Consider the following 19,496-nt stretch of genomic DNA (forward strand, 5'->3'; position numbering starts at 1 on the left):
GTTCCAGCATCTGAACCAACATGTTCCTTTCAAGTATCTCTCATGAAAGAATGAAAGAATTAAACATGTTACTTCCACTGAAAAGTCTTTCTTTCTCAGGTAAACAGTTTTCAAACCCAATAAGTTGCATAGTTCTAAGATCTTAAGCACCTTAGTGAAATTTAACCTTTGTATTCTCTCTCTTTTTTTTCAGAAATAGTGCAGAGGAAGAGGGTGAGATCACCTGCGCAAGGAATATAGTCTTTTAGATTATGATCTGCTTACTGAGAACAGGACATCTACCATGGTTTTATAGGTCTGTCAATATCTATTTTTACACATTTGCGTAAATGCATGTATAACAAAACAAAACTGTAATTATACACTTAATGTGTATATATATAGATATACAGGCTGTTCTTGGGCCTGTGAGTATAATAACCACACACTTGGTTAAGTCTCTTTTAGGTAACTATTGCCGCAGGTTTAGAACCTTTTCTTCCTTTGTATATAGTTTTTGTCCCCTTGTTATCTCAAAAATTTAGATCTTTGCTCATTTGCAAGTCATTTGCACGTCTTTTTTGATTGGTGTTTTCAGTATGACTGTAATATATATATATATAAATAAATATATATATATATATATACATACTTATTCTTTGTTTTATGAGCAGCCACATTCCTCCACGATCATGTTTTGGATATCCTTTTTAATGATATTTTGTCCATCATCATAGTATAACATGGACATAGCTCTCAGCTTAGAGGGGACACAACAGGACTTGATGCTATTAAAAGGACTATGGCCCCTCATTCGATATTGGTTTATAACTGTGGAGTGAAAGGAGAGGGAGGAACCAGATGTCCCTGCAATGTGACTAGGACAATCTCCCTCGCAGTAGTTTGCGTGGTAGCCGGAAGGTGCTATGATCCAGTCACTCCAACCAATGTCCTTGAAGCTGACGAAGAACTGTTTCTTGCAGCAGTTGCTGACTTTACCGTCACACTCTAGCCCACGCTTTCTCCTTCTGTGTGGATGCTCGTCTGTCTGTCGAGCAACGATCATTAGAAAAGGCCTGTGGGACTGTTCCCTTTCTTCTTCACCTGCATTTGCTCCAGCTTCTTTTTCTTCATCATCCTTTTTCTTTCTCTTTCCGAATAACACAGGGGTAGCTCCTGCCTCTTGACACTGATCACATGATACTCTGATGTCCATTGACGACTTTCCGTGATTTAGCAAGCGCTGAATAGCGCCAGAAATAGGGAAAGTATGCCAGACGCCCTTTTTTGTATCTACTACCTTTTCTGTAATCAGTTGTTCACTTTTACTGCCATCAGAGCCTCGTTGGTCTTTCTGTCCTCTTTGCTGCTGGTATAGTCGAATGGTCAGTTTTGCCCGACTGCGGTTGTTCTTAGACATTTTAATGAAAAGCCAAAGTTCTGCTTTCTCGATTAGCATTAAATCGCTTCCTTCTTTGGAAAATTCAAAATGAAGTACTTTCTTGGAGGGGCCTGTGTATTGAGTAAAAACAATTGCATTAATATTCTATAATAATGTATAAGCAATGTATTATTATGTATATCCAATATTATACTTTAATTAACGCTCTTAACTAGATTTCATTAGTTAGGTAACATTTCAAATTCTTTATAATTCAATGTGAACAGTTGTACCAATTGTTAAGTCGGTTCATAGGAAAGTTATTAAAGGTAAGTATATTTAAGAAAAACATAACATGCTGTTAAAAGAAATCTATTGTGAATTATCAACAAAGGTTTCTTTTAAGCTGACGCTCTGTAGGCGCTTTTTGTTTTTGACACAGCTTGCATATGCACTTTATGGCTCATGGTCACGTTTAAATTACATTACATCCAAATACATACATCGATTCCCCGCAAGAGGCAACCCAGTCTCAAATAAATAACCCATTTAAAGAAAAATCATAAAGGAGTACCGTTAAATCTATTGCACTGGGCTATGCAAGAATAGCACCCTCTTAAATGCATATAACGCAAGAAATAAATATCCTGTTAAATAATCTAGTCCTCTGAAACATTTATTTAAAGCGTTGTCATTGTATAAAATCTGTCAGTTGTGTTTCTAATTAAACATGCTGTACACGTGTTAATTATAGTACTGCTGTGGTAAATATGCTGAGGAATGAATAAAGACAGAGAACAGCATATTTTGGGATGTTTTCTCATATGCATATACTTGTTGGCATAATGATGGTGATCGTGAACATCATGATGTGGGGGTGTTCCCTTGATAAAGACTCCATGTTCTTGGCAGAGCGTGAAATGACTAATAGGTTCTGTTGGGTTATTTGATCATGAGCAAACGAAATGTTTCTTTTTATAACATTTGTTTTATTAGCGGAGGGTGACAGTTTAACAGGGATAAAACTATCATTTTATTTACTTTTTTTTTTTTGGCCTTGTACAAATATTTCAAAACAACTAAACATTATTTTTGGACTTAGGGACATAAATTGCTTAAATGGTGCATTATTGTCTTATTTTTTTTGTGTGGTGTTTTTCTCTGTGTTTTTCCCTGACAGAACATGCCAAATTCTGCATGGCCGCTACTTTTTTTGTTTTCTATAAAACTTTATTGGCACTTAAAAAAGTGCAACAGTGCTTTACGCAACCTGTATTCAAATAAATGTGAGATAACTTTTCTGTATATATATATATATATATATATATATACATTCTGTGGATTGCACATGTCTAGAGAACTTTTGGAGGGAAAAAGAGATAAAAACGTAAAGGGATTTAATAACATACAGAAGGGAAGTTTATTTCAAAGGAGTGGACATGTTAAAACAAAAAGTCAGAGCCTTAGAAGTAATGTAAGGGTGTTTTAGTTTTCTGAGAGGGTGGTAGATAAGTGGAAGGTTAACACAGTAGGAGACTTTAAACATGCATGATATAGGCAAATGTCTATACTAAAGTTAAGGCAAGACAAATTACTGATTATGGTTTCAAACGGGCAGACTAGATAGGCCGAATGGTTGTTATCTGCCGTCAAATTCCGTGTTTCTTTTAATTGTTTCAAATGCTTACTTTTTCACACGCTATTTTTTTTAAATTTAGCAACACAAAGCATAGAGGCATAAAACTACTCAATCCTTTCATGGCCTTTTAGACACCTTGAACCAAATACAAGCCATCATGGCTGATAAGTGCCAGTTAGCTATGTCACGGAGTACTGTTAGCTAAGCCGTTAATGCAGTAGAGAACATAAAAAGCTATGCCTGAGTAGACTTGCTTTAACTCATAAAACCTTGATCCTTGTTTTTTTTTTCCTAAGAGCAAATAACTCAATCACAGGCAATATTTTATATTTATTTAGAATAAATCAACCAAACGTACGCGGACGTTAAGCAAAATCACTAATTTAGATGGGTATTACGTGGCACATGTTTTAAAGGATCGTTGAATATATTTTTGTGGTGACTTTATCTCCAGTTTGCATTCCATCCCCTTGCAAATATCACATCAGCGATGAAATATTTTGCATTATTTCAGTCAACTGTTATACAAGTTTGTATCCCATCAAGCAATAATGTTTCCAAATTTACACGTTGGCTAAATCTGACGTAACTTTGCCTCCTTGATTGTGTGTTTCCAATAGAGAGAGAGACTAAAACAACATTTGATCACACTAGATAGGGTTATGCGTAAAAAGTGATTTGGGTGCAAAGTTTGAAAAGTGGTCTTATCCTCGCTGTAGCCAGGATTATTGCATTACGATAATGGACGCCTTCTAATAGGTGACTGCAGCATCAACAAATTATTTTGCGTTGCCAAATATTTGCGGAATAAAAGCGATGTATGATTAGTAGCCATATTAAGTTGTAAAAGCTAGAGGAGAGATAAATCCACAAACACATATTTAAAATTACTTAGCTTGCAGAAATAATTCAGGAGCCATGACCCTTGACTCCATTTAATTGTAAAGTGTGGAGTATATACATATATATATATATATATATATATATATATATACATATATATATATATATATATATTAGGCAATTGCCCCATGAGAAGAGTTTAGTTGGTATGCTATGGTTATAAGAAGTAGCCACATTTTTAGGAGATGCGAAGGTGTGGCACGCTAATTATTACTGGCATAATGATTATAATCGGTAGTGTCTATCAGCGGTCTTGCTAACCATCAATTAGATGGGCACTCAGGAGTTGGCATGTTTACTTACAGAATCATTGTAATCAACTCTAGAGTAAACAGATTTCATTCATACACAGTAGTTTCCTTGTCTCGTATAAGATTTAGGACTAAGCATGGTTTAGTTGCATGAAATGAAACAAGAGGACCTTAAATTCCATTCATTCGTCAGTTTATTATGTCATTTTTGAAAGTGTATGGCTATGTTCAAGTTAAAACTGAGTTTTAGGTGAATTTACTGAAAATGAATTACACCGTGGATTTTTTTTTAGATAAAATTGTACTTTTTTGTCACAGGTAAGTAAGTTCAGGATAAAACAAAGGTTTTATAGCAGACATTGCATAATACATACTGTGCGTGTGCAATCTTTTTAAAATTGTAGTTATTGTGTATGCTCAATTAGTTTATTAGGCCAGTACATTTAAGGCGTTACATATAACAACATACTTGGAAATAATAAAAAAACAATACTTTAGTACAGGCACCCTAAAATCTGATCTTGATGAGATAGCTCTACCTCTGGCATACAATGCAGAAGCATCAGGATATGTTATGTCCATTAAACAGGCTACTAGTACATGGATCCTTCTAATTATATCTCCTTCCATACATTATATTATAGATTTGACTGTAGTTTCAAGTGTGTCTATCATGCTTCTTTCCGTGGAATTGTTACTCTTGTTCATTTCAGCACCCAACAAACGTCATCTTTTTTGAAGTTGGCCTGGTATATACTATAAATAATTCTATGGTATAAAGAAACTTTTTGACCCCCCCAAAAAAGTATTTGAAGCAAACTTTGGGGGAATTGCATCCCATTGCAATGCAGACGTGTGCCTAAGAGTGACCACTGACCATGCATGTGTTTAGCGCTTGGGGCAAGTTCCCAACATGCCACCCCCTTCAGTCTAAATGAGTAGAGGTCTGGGCAACAACTGGCACAGCCTTCACCCCTAATGACATCATACCCTAGCACTCTCCAACAGCAGACAATGAAGCATTAGGAGAGGTCTGCACGGACCACCATCTCAGGAATGTGGTGGCTTATGGCCCGTAAGGTATGTCTGGGTCTTAAGCATCTGCGGAAGGTAGTACTTGGCACCCTTGTATAGGACTAATATTTTGCCCCCATCTGGAAACACTTATGTGGATGTTTATGGCTTGGGAACAGGGCAACTACCCCTATTAAAATGACCCTGCACACTTTATATGCTGCCCCGCAGCGCGTGGGATTTATGACTGCGTAACTGATTCCCTTACGTTAGTTTATACATCACACATACTCCAGTACAGTTCTTTACATGTTCTAGTGAGTGAAATGTGGTGTGTTGATGTGTTCTAAAAAAAACAAATTTGACTCACTACAATATTGTCAAGAATAATGGTTAGAAGTGCGCTAAGGGGTCACCTTGGCATTGAATTGCCACCTTGCTTCATCATTAGAAACCAGTGGTGCAAACTCTGTGCTTTTCACATTTTAAGTACATTGCATGATTTTCAAAACATCAAAAGTCTGTTTTGTGGGAAATAGAGGGGAAATATTCCTATACCTAAGCGAGAGCTCCCGAAACAACATCAATGGAATAGTACCAGTCTTTACAAAACACGATGTATGTAAAATAATAGGTTGGCCGTATAATAGAACCCTGTTTGAAATATTGGCATAATATGAGTGCCTCTTTGATAGTAATATTGTATACACTGCCCTCATATAAGTTACTGTGCTTGCCTCACTCCTGTAATGAATTAAGAAAGGACATCTTGGCATGACACACAGTCTCCTGGATGATAAACATACCAACAGTTAAATTATCCAAAAATAAACGATCTATGTAATTTGCCGTTTGTTTTTCTGCTAAAGGTATTCTGCCGCAGTGAACAGCAGTATTTGAAATGAACACTCTGAACGGTATAAAAACACTGAACGGAGCCACTGCCAGGAAAGTTACTGGTGATTTTGCTTTGTGGTTATCCAAGAAGTAATCTGACTCTGTGTAATGACTTATGGGCTACTCTTTAATACAGGAGTGGTGATTTTAGCTCTCAATGGTTCGCGGATAGGATAGCGTCCGAATCGAGGTGGCATTTGGATATGGCAGCTGGAATATTTGAATCCTTCTCAGACTAGGCTGGAGACTCTGTCAAGTAATGTGAATTTAAAGGTCTCATTATTCTGTAAAATGCTGCCTTTTCTGCCAATGGGCACAGCTATGAGTGATTATTTTAGTGTTAACGCTAAAGGTGTTTATGAAAGCACTGTTCTTACTGTATCGTAAAACTAAGTACATAGAAGCGACCTTTGTGTATTATCTTGGTAGTGTAACAAACGTAGAAGAAGAGCCCCAGAGCTGGTCCTAATACATATTGGTCATGGAAAGCCAACAGGGAGGCTAGACATACTATTTCTTTTGATGTGGAGCTATCATTAATATAAGGCCCAGACCTTTATAAGATTTCTGGATTATAGCAGAGCAAAAAAAACTAACTAGTGTGGGGAAACATTGGATTCTGTTTTTTTTTTTTCTAGTGGCACATCTATTATCATGGCGATATAGAACTATCCATATAGGTTAATTTGGCCTTTTTTCTGCTGTCATTTGTCTATGTCGGAGCACTGTAAGCTTATGTTAATACTGGTTTCTTAGATCTCTCCTCTGCAGCATATTTAGCAAGCTTCCAACTCAAAGTATAAGGTCATTTATATTAAGACACTTTGGGACATATTTATCAAGGCAAGACTTGTGCAATTCTGGAGCAAAGTGCTAAATTTGGATCAGCAGAAACATTCAGCAGAAGGAGTGAGCACATTTCATAGCAGGAGACAGTCCCCTGATGGTGAATGCCGCACCATTTCTGGAAGCGTGCCCTGATCTATCTTAAGCATAAAGGCACATGATATAAAATAACCATAAATGGATTAAATGTCATTTATTTTGTGAATATCATTGTTAAAAGCTAGAACGTGTCTAGGTGTAACTTTCAACAGTGGTATTTAATGTGATGTAACACTTAAATCTCAAAAATATAAAAAATGGTCATTCTGCTGTGGAAACCAAATGTATTATTGTTACTTGCATGACCCAACATTCATCAGAAGATGATAGTGTCATTATTTGTATTTATTTAATCTCTCTAGAATGCTTTTAGGTAGATCTTTCCACTCGCCAAGGGATTTGCACGGCCCTCATAGTCCAAGGACTTTGTTTCCTTAAGTATTATTTTTTATTGACATTAATGTTGTATTGTTTAAATAAGTGAATGTATGAATTTCAGATCACAGCTCTTGAGCCAAGATAGGCTACAAAGTAACCAATACGATCTATGTGCTATAAAGCGCCTTGTAGAATGAAGTTTGCAGTGTCTAGCGCCCTCTAGTGGTTGTTCAAGTGAATCTTATGAAGCACATGCAACAGGTTAGCATACATTTATGAGTATTTGACCCTTTACCTGGCTAAATACAAGAAATTGGAATGATTTGAGAACCTTTTTGCCCCATATAGTTAATAAAAATACATTAAATATAAGAAATATGAAAAAAACAGGGTGCAGCGTTACCGTTGCAGTAATGTGATACAATGTTGAGTCATTACTGTGTTGTTAGTTAGCCAATTTCATGATAATAATTTTGGCATTATAACCAGGCATTAGCAGTTAACTGACTAATGTGCTATACTACAGTAAAGGGGTGTCTTTGGCATAAAAAATTATACATATGTAGTTTTGCTTTTTCAAGGGTCGTTAGTCTATTTGCTTAATATTAACATTATACAATATTAATTCTCTTTATTATCCACAGAGCATTCCAGGAAAGGACCCCAGATGAGCTGTGTCTACTTTAGGATTGGCCCGCTTCCAAAATGCAAAACCTGGACCCCAAATTACCTGGAGTTTTAAGCTGTGCTGCGAAAAGCACCTGATCTTGACAGCCAGCAAGTGTGCTGTAAGGAGAAAATCTCTTGCTAGTTCATTGGGTACCAATGAAGCAGTAAATAATTTTCTAAGCTCCTGACAGCAACATTGATCTTCAATTTTTGAAAGCCGTTGTAGTGGAATATCTGAGGAATTCATTAGTCGTGGTGAATTCACCTGTCCTGATGTGACTTTTCTGAGAGTTTGCTGGGGTTTTTTTTCATTGTGCACAGAAAAAAAAGCTGGATAGTGCCCTGTGCTTGCAGGCTTTACACTTTCCAAAAGAATACTTTTTTGGGCTTACCAAGCGAGATCATATACAAGACTGTATTGGGGTCGCAGACTCACCCCTTCAAAGAAGATGAGTCCTTTTAAAAGCGGACATCATGGACCAGCAATATATATCATTAATAGTTTAATTGATATTAGAAAATGAATTAATAAAGAGACCTATCCAACTTTTTGGTCAATCACTACCGCTGGTGCACAGTAGCAAAACCCCAGTGCTTCTAAACCTTTGGAATGTACCCCAGTTCGTCTGAGTTGGATTGCTAGATTAGGACTTCCTGAACGTCTTTGCAATGTAGCCGGCTCGGTCTACATTATAGGCACATACAGTAAGATCGTTGCAGTGATTGAATTGTACAGATTCCAAGGAAACCGTATCTAGGTTATGCACAGATACACACGCGGCACAGAATTACCATACACTTCAGAATATTGGCTACGCTAGATTGAAAGCCATAAGGGTTATACCTATATTTATCCCACGTAGGGAGATAGAAGCCGTGTGCCAAGGAGTATCAGTTTGAGAAAGCATCTGGGTATTCTAAGCAGGGAAATTAGCATCCTATTTATTCAGTATTAACTCTTTCTCCGAAACAAGACCCGCTCAACGCATCCAGCAAACAAATACAGCGTGGATGCTTTTGCCTTTATCGATCTGAACCCTGGTTGATAACACAGGCTTATTGACAAGGACTTGGAACGCAGTGCTTCATTGTGCGCTCGGATGCAGCAGAAACACTGGAATGTCTGATCTGAACGTGTGCACACTTTTTGCAAAGCTTTCCTACAGACAGGAAAACCTGAGTCAACAGGTTTTTAAGACTGGAAACTTTGAGTGCTGTCTTAATTGTTTATATTCCTGCAGCACACTTTAAACAATATTGCTCTGCATTCCCGCACATACTTAGACTTTGCGATGCGCAGCACTAAACAATGACATTCTTTTCCAAACTGGCTCAGTGATGAGATAAACTACTTTTTTTTTTTTTATCAAACCGTTGCTTTTTTTTTTTTTTTTTTACGTCGGTGATAGCACCAAGTTAGCCTGAGGTTTGACAGTCTCAACTTTGTTTGAAGCAAACACTTTTCAACACAACCTGCCGAACATGCTGATTGTTTTATTGTTATGAATGGAAGTGGGGACAAAAGTCAAAACATACTCAATCAAGACTGCATTTCAACTTGGTGGAATTCAGAGGCAATTTCTTTTAACTGAAGACTGTTTGTTATCAATAGAGTGCCACAAAACTTACTTCCATCCTGGGAATCAAACTTTTTTTTTTTTTTAACTGGTATATATTCATACTTGAGCAGTTAACCTAAACGATGCTGTCACTGAAAGATTACTTTGCGGTGGGATACCGAAACCACTACCAAGGGGGCAGAGTATGCGTTGCAGCTGAAGACTTGCATGCTTACTTCATGTCACAGCTGTAAGCTGCTTATGCGCTGCAAGTGCATAGCATGCATTAACCCTTTTACTGCCAGATGATGAAGAAACACATCTCTGCTATCCACTCTCATCACAAGAGAGCCCTAACCCTGAAAATGACAGAGAAGCGAGGCACGCTCTCCTTTTTTGACATACAAAGAGCAGAATTAGCCATTTATCCTGTGAAATCAGTTTGGAATAGTTTCAATCCTATAATAACACAGCCTTGGTGTTTAAACCATATCAATTGAAATAGAGTCAGAATTGTCTATGCTATGTTTTTTTTTTTAATTATTATTTTATTGTCTTTTGTGATTGTTTAACTAATGGTGAAAACATAGCCTCAGGGTGTAGATATATTATTTTGACACTCCGGTTTGGAGAATACCACGTCCCCTCCCCCCTTCTCCTTACACACACTAGTACTTTGTTAAAGATTGCTCAGAGATAACTCATTCCCTGTGAATTTAGCAAGTGTAAACAGGCATTCTGCAGCCAAGGTTAAATCAATGAAAAACACATTATTGTCCAGATTTTGAGCATCAGAAATTTTCAGTGAGCAGATGACATAACTACTTTTTTAAGTTCAAAGGCATAACGTGCTAAATAGTGGCATCGAATGCGTTGAATTCACTCACCTGATTCGGCAAAAGTGATGATTTCGGAAGTTTGATCTGAGATCTCATTCATTTCTGTGACGTCATCCTTTATTTGGACTTGACCATCATCTCCCACTTTTCCTACATGCAGTTTCTTGATAGCATTTAAAAGAGCTGCTTTAGGTACTGCCTGCGTGATGTTAGGTCTGTCCCTCAAGTGCAGCATATTCAAAATGTGCTTTTTGACTGCTTCTACCATGTCCCTTTCAGAACTGGACGCATCCTTTGGGAACCTGGCGAGCGAACACGACGGGCAGTCAGTAACTGATCTGTGTCCCTCAGATCCTGGAGTTGGAGAACTCCTGGCCGTAATCCAGCAAAGTAACAACAAAAATCCTTTCAATGAGTACCCTGGCATCCTGATACCGGATTATAGAGGCTTTCCTCTTTACTCTGCTAATATGGGTTCTCTTTTTTTTTTCTCTTCTCTTTTTTCTCTCTAAGAAACGTATCCTTTAAAAAACAAAAAAAAAAAAGATGGTTTTGTTTTTCCTTTTCCTCTTAAAAAGATTCTCTGCAGCCAAAAAAAAAAAGGAGGAAAAAAAGTTTCTTAGTGTAGTTTTGGTTTTGAAAGTTTCTAACTCCCTCTGTTTTCAGTAAGTGCTGTGGTACTTGTGTCAGTAAAGAAAGCTCTGACTTCTGTCTCAGAGAGAGAGAGAGAGAGAGGACGGATTGGCCTGAAGTGAGTGAATAAGAGAGGGTGGGAGTTTGTTTTCAGTATATGAGTAAGGGCTTGATGTAGGAGGAGATCTTTTTTTTTACACACACCTCTTTACCGCCCCTTCCCTTTAATCTTTTTTTCCTTATTCTTTTCCATTCACGTGGGGAATTTTTTTTCCAAATCTAGAGTCTCTTGTTTGCATTTAGATCCAGCTTTACATCCTTCCCTGTTGTTTCTCTCTTTCGCTGCTTTTTTTCAGGTAATCATTTTCTTAACTTTCTCAAGCCTCTATACTTTTCAAAAAGCAGCCCTTCCACCCAAAAATGAAACTCGTGATACAGAAGCCAGCTACGTGATGAGGAATAACTTTTTTTCCCCGAAGTAACCCTTTGCAGAATGACAGATACAATGAAGTGCTGTGTCATACAAAATAAAGTCGAAAGGATCATCTACAAAAAAAAGTTCAAGGCAGAGGACGATCTCAGGGTTTTTATCTCATGGTGCAACTGATTTTATGATTTGATGGTTAAAGGAGAATTCCATATCACTGACAAGTCTTAGAGGATTTAACCCTTTTGGCAGATATGTGATTTTGCTCATACATTTTTTCCCCCCAGGACAACAGCATTAACTGTTTTTTCTTATACAGGGAGACAAAAAAGGATAAGTTTCCGTTCCTGCTTACACAAGGTACAAAGAGACTATGTCTGCATATAAGTTACTTTCTCCAAAGTGAACTTCAGTGTTCCTCCTGCAATATAAATCCCCTTTACGGCAAGACAAGCCTGACTCTCGGTGCGATCAGGTCAAATGATAGCTAAAAAAACATGATACTAGTCCACATGTTTATAATTATCTGGATGAATTTCAATCTTCACATGTTGCAGGCTTTCTTTCACTTTTTACATGTTATTTGCTGTACAAAGTAAAATTCAGTAGTTAAGTACAAGTTTACGTTTTTTTTTCACCTCTTAACTGTCCGATTTTAATTAAAAGAACGAGTGTTTATTTAATGAATCAGCCTTGGTCATAATTAAAAGAATAAAGACCACAAAAGAAGAAACGTTACTTGAGAACGCTTGGGTTATATCCCTGCATTCTTTTTTAATGTGTTTATATATATATATATATATATATATATATATATATATATATATATATATACTGTATATTACCGGAATGAAAAATCTCTGGTTTTAACTTGGCACAGTGGAAAACAGGTCAAATGTGTCAATGTTGGATTAGCAGCGAGTTTTGATACATAATAAATAATTTCCGATGTATTTTTAAGACCACTCCATAAAGCTGTTTATTAGTTCAGGATGGGAATATCAAGCAACATTATCGGACGCATAAAAAAAAATAAGGCACATATGAGAAATATGTCATAACGTACTTAGTGTGGTTCATATTTCACAAGGATGCTGAAGAGAGTTTTTAAGCAAACTTGGCTGTTAGTAAGAATAGTCCTTAAGGTATATTATAACATAAACGCGTGTAACCAAAGGCATATAATAATGCATTTCATATCATCTCTCTGTAAACTGAGTGCTGTAATTATAGCATGTTTTAAGGAGAAAAAAAAGTTTTTGCTGCAGGTACCGTAGCGCTCCGCATTCCACTGGTTTGCTGATTTGTGGATCTGAGCTAACTGACAGATCAAATAATGCATAATCATACCAGAAAACTTCAATAAACTTCTATAAGTTAAATATGGTGATTTTGACTTTTTCCTAATCATCCTAATCATTGGGGAAGGGAGAAGACTGTGTGAGTCATTTCATGTCCTTTAATCGCGCGGAAGTATACAGTGGAAATGAGTCTGAAGAAGAAGACTGGTGACAATTGGCGTGTCAGATCCTTATGACTCTTCAACGTGAGTCACTTATACCCCCAGTGAAAAATGGTAGCAGTCGAGGACCCTAAACGGATGTGTACAGCACGGAGTACATCATCCCATGGACTAATAACAATTATTATTAACAAGTGAAAGTGTAAAAATTGTAATAATATATAAAACACATTGTTTCAAATATTTTTCACTAAATATATATATATGCTTTATATGTACAGCACTGAGTATAATAATGGGATATAATGTATGAGGCACAAGAATCTATTGTAACTAGTAACTTTCAGTAAAATATAGTCTATACGTCATATACACACTACTGTTCAAAAGTTTGGGGTCATAATGTGTAACTTAATTGCAAAAGGATTTTCTGATGATTTAGCCTTTGAAACTTAAACTTGGTTTAGTGAGCACAACGTGCCATTGGAACATGGGAGTGATAAAGGACCGCTGTACGCCTATGAAGATATTCCATTAAAAATCAGCCGTTTCCAGCTACAATAGTCATTAACAACATTAACAACGTCTACACTGTATTTCTGATCCATGTAATGTTATTTTAATGGACACATTTTGCGGGTCTTTCAAAAACAAAGACATTTCTAAGTGACCCCAAACTTTTGAACATTACTATATACGTAAAAAAAAAACGTTTTAACTGTTTAACTTCTGGCTACGGTAAGGTTAGGTACATCTATTAACTCACTGGTACATATAATTATGTGTTCGCCATTGTCATTATAGGGTTTATAGTCTCCAAGTGTGCCCAACACCATTACATGGAATGAAAACAGTAAACTCTTTATTGCACGTTTACTTTACAACGAAAGCAGTTGGCTCCCACGATGGGTACAACACATAGAGTAAGTTATACTAGGTCATCTATCAAAAATAACAGCTTTATTCATCAAGCACAAAACAACATATTCATCTAGAACACGTTTTTTTTATTTTTAATTACAACCCCAAATATATATATTTTTTTTTTACAGAATATAAACAGGCTGCTTAAAAACAACTCTGTTTAAATTAAAGCCAAAAAATGAAATTTTCTCATTCAAGAAAGTTTTATATCCAGTGCAGTAAAAATATAATGAGTTCTTGAGTTGGGCAGTAGATGAAGTTAACCAAGAGACTACTTACAAAACACCTTCGCTGGGCTCACGTATGACACAGGCATCTGAACTGACGCAATAGTGATTCATTACTCGTAATCCACATGTTAATCATGCACGGTGCAAGTATGAGCGTATATTGTATGTCTGAATTACTGGTGTTTTCTCACACAGCTACCGAAAAGCGAACTCTTTGAACCAATAAAATGTCTGATAGGAAGCTATTAAATCTATGATTAACATGGATAAGCTGTTGTCGTGGACAGTTCCCCCATCAATTCTAATGTTTTACTCCATAAAAAAAGAATTCTAAGGTTATGCTTCAAAATCACGTATGGGAAAAGTTCTCGGATAATAAGATTTATTTTCTGGATCTTCATGACATACCCCCCCCCCCCCCCCCGCCATTAGGATCTTTTTTTTCACGGGGTTAAAAGAAATAGTTGGGGTCAGGGCAGGTGACGTAATAACATTTTGTGCCATCAAGGCCACTGATCTCAGTTATGCAGAAAAAAGTAGTTCATTTATTTTAAACCAAAAATTACCCAAAACGCCTCTCCACTGATTGAACTCCAAATGGCACAACAATTAGGAGACAAAATAAATGAAATTAATGATATTAAACCTGGAGTTGGATTCGAAACACTCAAATACATAAAGGGCTTTAACAAAGTACAGAAGGGGAGTTAACGTGAAAGAAGGAGAAATGTTAGAAGATATCATAGTCTAAAACTAGAGTGGGAGGCTTAGATGTGATGTAAGGAGGTTTTACTTTACTGGGAGAGTGGTGGATAAATGGAACAGCCACCCAGCAGAAATGTTATGAGCAAATTTAAACATGCATGCAATAGCATAAAGACAAGACCAAAGACTGAATAGGTTAGTCTTTACATCTGGAAAAAACGAGGGTATATACTGTATATGTTATGAAAACAAATGTATAGTTCAAAAAAGCAAGCTGCACCATGTAATAGTAAAAATGAATGCATTGATTTGGTGAAAGGCGGGTTGGGATGCTATTCTGTCTATAAGTTGTATAAAACGGTGCGTAAGTATTTGCTTGTAGTAATGTCCCTGTATATGGTTGTCTGTAGCAGCTGGAGTTTTCTGAGATTAACCCTGTGGGAGTCAGGTTGCAAAGCGAACATTAAGAAACATCTCATGGAACACCTGAAACAATTCAGTTCAGTCCGAGTCACACTTAGCTGCTCTCGAGTGATGTAGGTTATGTTACTTCTTTCTGCCTCAGGCCACAAGACTTTTTTCTTTGGGAGGGTTAGATGTTGCAGCAAAAAAACGGCTGTTACTTTGTTAACGGTTCTGAATATTTAACAATATATATGACCCATATTTCTTACCTATACATATATAACTGATGGTTTGATTTTGTACCTGTTATAGTTCCTTTTTTGTTTGTTTAGGGTATATATTTTTATATATAAAAAAAAGCATCTCAATCCAATACGTGAGAAACATAAGAAAAAGAACCATACATGTATTGAAAGAAATAATGCAGAAAGGAATATCAAAGTGAGTTTGTTTGAAAAAACCCTAAAGGGTGGATAAAATTCCCTTTCCTAGCAAAGCCAGTCCCTCTTTATATGATAATAATTATATTAATGTTGTTTGCTGTAGTGACAGAAAAGAGGTTTTATGTAAATGCAGAATTGCAGCTATATCTGATGGCATAAGCTGGTGAGACTGCACAAGCTGAGCTGGGGTCCGTTGAGCTACTCAACAAGACTTTTCCCCTACCTAGAAAGGTCCAAAGTCTACAAAAAGTAGAGTTTGAGACGACTTGGCTCCAGTATACACATACACCCATTCTCCATAATTATTAAGTAAAACAAAATGTCTTACACAAAATGAACATTGACAAATTGGTTTGAATGTATCCCCATTTAAATCTGTTATAATAGTGTCTCATAGATACGTAGACATGGACAGCAAAAAAGATCCCATCTAGTCTGCCCTTTTGTATCATTGTTTTACCTATATTCTTGGGATAGTTTTATGTACACCACAGCCTCTCGTGAACTCCTTCACTTTGTTTGTCTGTACCAGTTTCTCTGGAAGTCTATTCCACATCTACTACCCTTGCTGTAAAGTAGTCTTTTCTGACATTATACCTTCTTGTTTTGGTGTTCTTCTATTACGGTAATGAATCCAATGATATATTTTAATGTTTCTGTCTTCCCTTTATATTTTTAGAAACACCACCAGTGGTCCTTCTTTGATCTTTCTCTATATTTGTAACATCTTTCTAAAGCTCTGGTATTCTAAGCAATCCTAACACTCTAGATAGATCATTGTACAGTAAACATTGGTAGCATGGTCCAAGACATGCCATGTATCTTCTTCAGCGCTAACAGGAGTTCTGTATATGAAGACTACCTCCATATTATGCATCTTCTCACATGCTGTATCAGCCCTGCTTTGTGAATTGCAACTAGAAATGCAGATGATTTGTTTGAGTTGATAACGTATGCTTATAGAAATATTTCAGTTAAGTTTGGTTATTGTTTGACTATATTTTTATTTTGTGCATCAAGGTAGGCTGACAGCAAAATCACCCACTAATATACTGGCCTTAATTAATTTGGTGCACAGTATTCCAAGACACACAATGAATGCCAACCAGTGCTTTCCATGTCCAGCACATTTTAGCACTCCTTAAATAGACTTGTTAGATATCCTATTGAGCATGTTTTTTATTGTGTTCCACATGCCATTTTTGGCCAAGTTTGGCTATATTTGAGTTCTGCATACTGAATTCCTTGACCTTTTGGAAGCACTTCCATAGCTTCACTAAGGTGCAGCGAGATAGTTAACATATAGCAAGTGACCTTCTGATGTTTTGAGCTGGTTGAGGCATTTATATAGCCATCATTCTGGCTCACTGTTTACACTGGAATACCCTTGTTGGTTTTTCTGCTAAAATGTTGACCTTCCATGTATGACCCTCATCTTTACCTTTTTGACTTCTCCATTGAACTCAGTCTGCCCCGACCTTTGCTCAAGTTCCTTATTTGTGAACCTATTTTGCTGGCCGTGACCTCAGATCTTTGACCCTTCAACTACCTCTTCCAACCCATCACTTAACCTGGCTGGAAGTATGCTGGTATCCCTATCGAACATTTGCTTTGTAAACTTGCCTCTTGGGAGTGTATTCAATAAACCGGGTCTTTGAAGGTGTCTTTGCAGGCATTTATATGCACAGGTTTTCCACTTATTAGTGCCAAAATTGAGATTTTCCTTGAAGGATGGTATAGTTGACTATACATAATACCTCATTAATGTCAGGATAATTCTTGCAAATCACCTTACAGATTTAAGTGCGAATGGCCAACTGAGAACATATATTGAGGAGCATCAAAGATACCTGACCTGGTACCTCAGATGAGGTAATTTGGACTATCAACACATTTACATCACTGTATCTGGTGAGACCTGCATTTGGGACCATAAAGCTACCACAATGCCTGTTGCTGGGGTATGACTTGAGTTTTCCAGTGGCTGCTCCAGTGAACACGAGAACACTACTGCACCAAGCATTTCCAAGTGCTTGTAGTTTAAGGTGTGATTAGATGAAATTTAAAGCACATGTGTTCCGTGACCAGCAACATGTGGAACACTAAAAAGCGATTGTTTTTCCAAGCTGTTCAGCACGACCCATTTACTAACATAGCTCTCATTGAGACCTAAAATACTTAAAGGGCATATTGCTGAGACCATATGCAATATTGGTGAGTAACTCCTGCACCACTAAGTAAATTAGAACAAAATGCTCAGTGCCTTTGTTTTACGAGGCCCAGCCTATTTACTGGTAACGTAAATGCTTAAACCATCATCAATGAGTCATAGGCTGTCTTGCACTCTTAAGTTTGAATATGGACAAATAGATTTATCTTAGTTTATTCTACATAGACAAATTGCTAACAGGATGTGAAGCAACGAAACACTCAAGTCTACAAATGTACTTTAATGCAGAATCCCCCCCCATATATACATTTTACCCTTTGCCTGCCCTCCTGCAAGAGGTGTGTCTGGCTTGTTTTTCTGCATTTCAGCGTATAATTGACTTATCAGTCACATGGCTAAAGGGGGTTTGAATAGCCCCCTCAGTATATATCTAGCAGAGTAGCGAGAACAAGCATAGTCACTATCAATAATATAAACATTAAATGCTTAAATTATACAGGTGTGTAAAAGCGAAGGGTAATTACATAGCGCCTATAAATGAATGGTCTTGGGGAACATCTTGCCTGCTCAGCACTTTCTTAATTAAGAGGAAAACACATTCAACGTATGATAAGAAAATCAGAAAAAGTTCTTTGGGACAGCACACAGTGACAAATTTGGCTTAGTTGTGGGTCTATAAATCACAGTTCTTTGATGTTTTTATGATTTCTTGCTTGCATATAGTTGCAGGGCTCAAAGTACACCACTGTACGCTTAAGGCGGGGGGGGGGTCGACCTAACTGCGTCCAAACGAAGCATGTCATCATTCCAATCACCTGTCTATTGACAGCAGTTGTAAATTACAATTCACTTGTGTCTTTATTTCTGTTTATTGGACGGGTTGGTTATCCTTTTGCTTTTTGCAACCGTGTATCATGCTTGATGAAGTTTGACGTGTTGCATTCCCATTTTGCAGAGCATAAAGTGTAAGCATGCTATCTCTAAGGATTTCGGTTAATTTGAATTTTTTATATTTTAGTTCTCATGGATGGAAGAATGTATTCCAAAAACACATATTTAGAAGATTTGTGTGCCCCCCCCTCCCCCCTTTTCAGTATAAATTGGTAAGTTGTGGTTGTATCTTGTCCATCCAAAATGTATTGCCTGGGGACTGTTGAAAAAGACAAGATTGTATTGTTGTGGTCAAAGTTCACCCCAGGACAAACTTTCAGCTGTGAGGCTTAGTGGTGGCCTAACTTTATTGTTGTATCCTTTGTGTGTGAAAGTCAGTGAGCATATACTAGAGCATGTATTACGCAACAGGAACGTTCACTTGTCTTATGAATTTGGTTCCACTCATAAGCCCTACGTCTAGGTGGACAGATTCTTCATCCATTTTTGTCTGTATTGCGAACGTCTCTCATTGGCAATAAGCTTGCCAGAAAAAAATGTTGATCTTACCAACACAGAGGTAAACTCATACCAGGTTTAATTGATTTGACATACCTTTGCGATTAGCGATGCCAACCAATGATACAGAATATTCCACATGTACTTAGAGGCCTCCCTGAAGTATCTGGTTTTATGTACATAAATTCTTCTTTTTTCCACTTAAGAGGTTGCAAGCCCACTTACTTGTCTAAACAAGTGCCAGTTTTATACGTCCCCTGGTGCCCTTAATAAAGAAAATAAAGTGTTGGATATGGCTCAAGTTGCTAAAAGTG

At 37.0% G+C, this 19,496-nt stretch overlaps 1 protein-coding gene across 1 annotated transcript; it reads right to left on the bottom strand.

Moving 5' to 3' along the window:
• Nucleotides 1-492: 492 nt before the first annotated feature.
• Nucleotides 493-10,842, bottom strand: INHBA (inhibin subunit beta A). The gene is made up of 2 exons (XM_053467311.1): nucleotides 10,443-10,842; nucleotides 493-1,491 (listed from the first exon to the last, which is right to left on the bottom strand). Exons 1-2 carry the CDS (start codon nucleotides 10,819-10,821, stop codon nucleotides 644-646), a joined length of 1,227 nt encoding a protein of 408 aa, XP_053323286.1. The 5' UTR covers nucleotides 10,822-10,842; the 3' UTR covers nucleotides 493-643.
• Between the last annotated feature and the right edge of the window lie 8,654 nt (nucleotides 10,843-19,496).

The sequence above is a fragment of the Spea bombifrons genome, chromosome 5 (genome assembly GCF_027358695.1).
Source record: "Spea bombifrons isolate aSpeBom1 chromosome 5, aSpeBom1.2.pri, whole genome shotgun sequence".
NCBI classification, from domain to species: Eukaryota; Metazoa; Chordata; class Amphibia; order Anura; family Pelobatidae; genus Spea; species Spea bombifrons.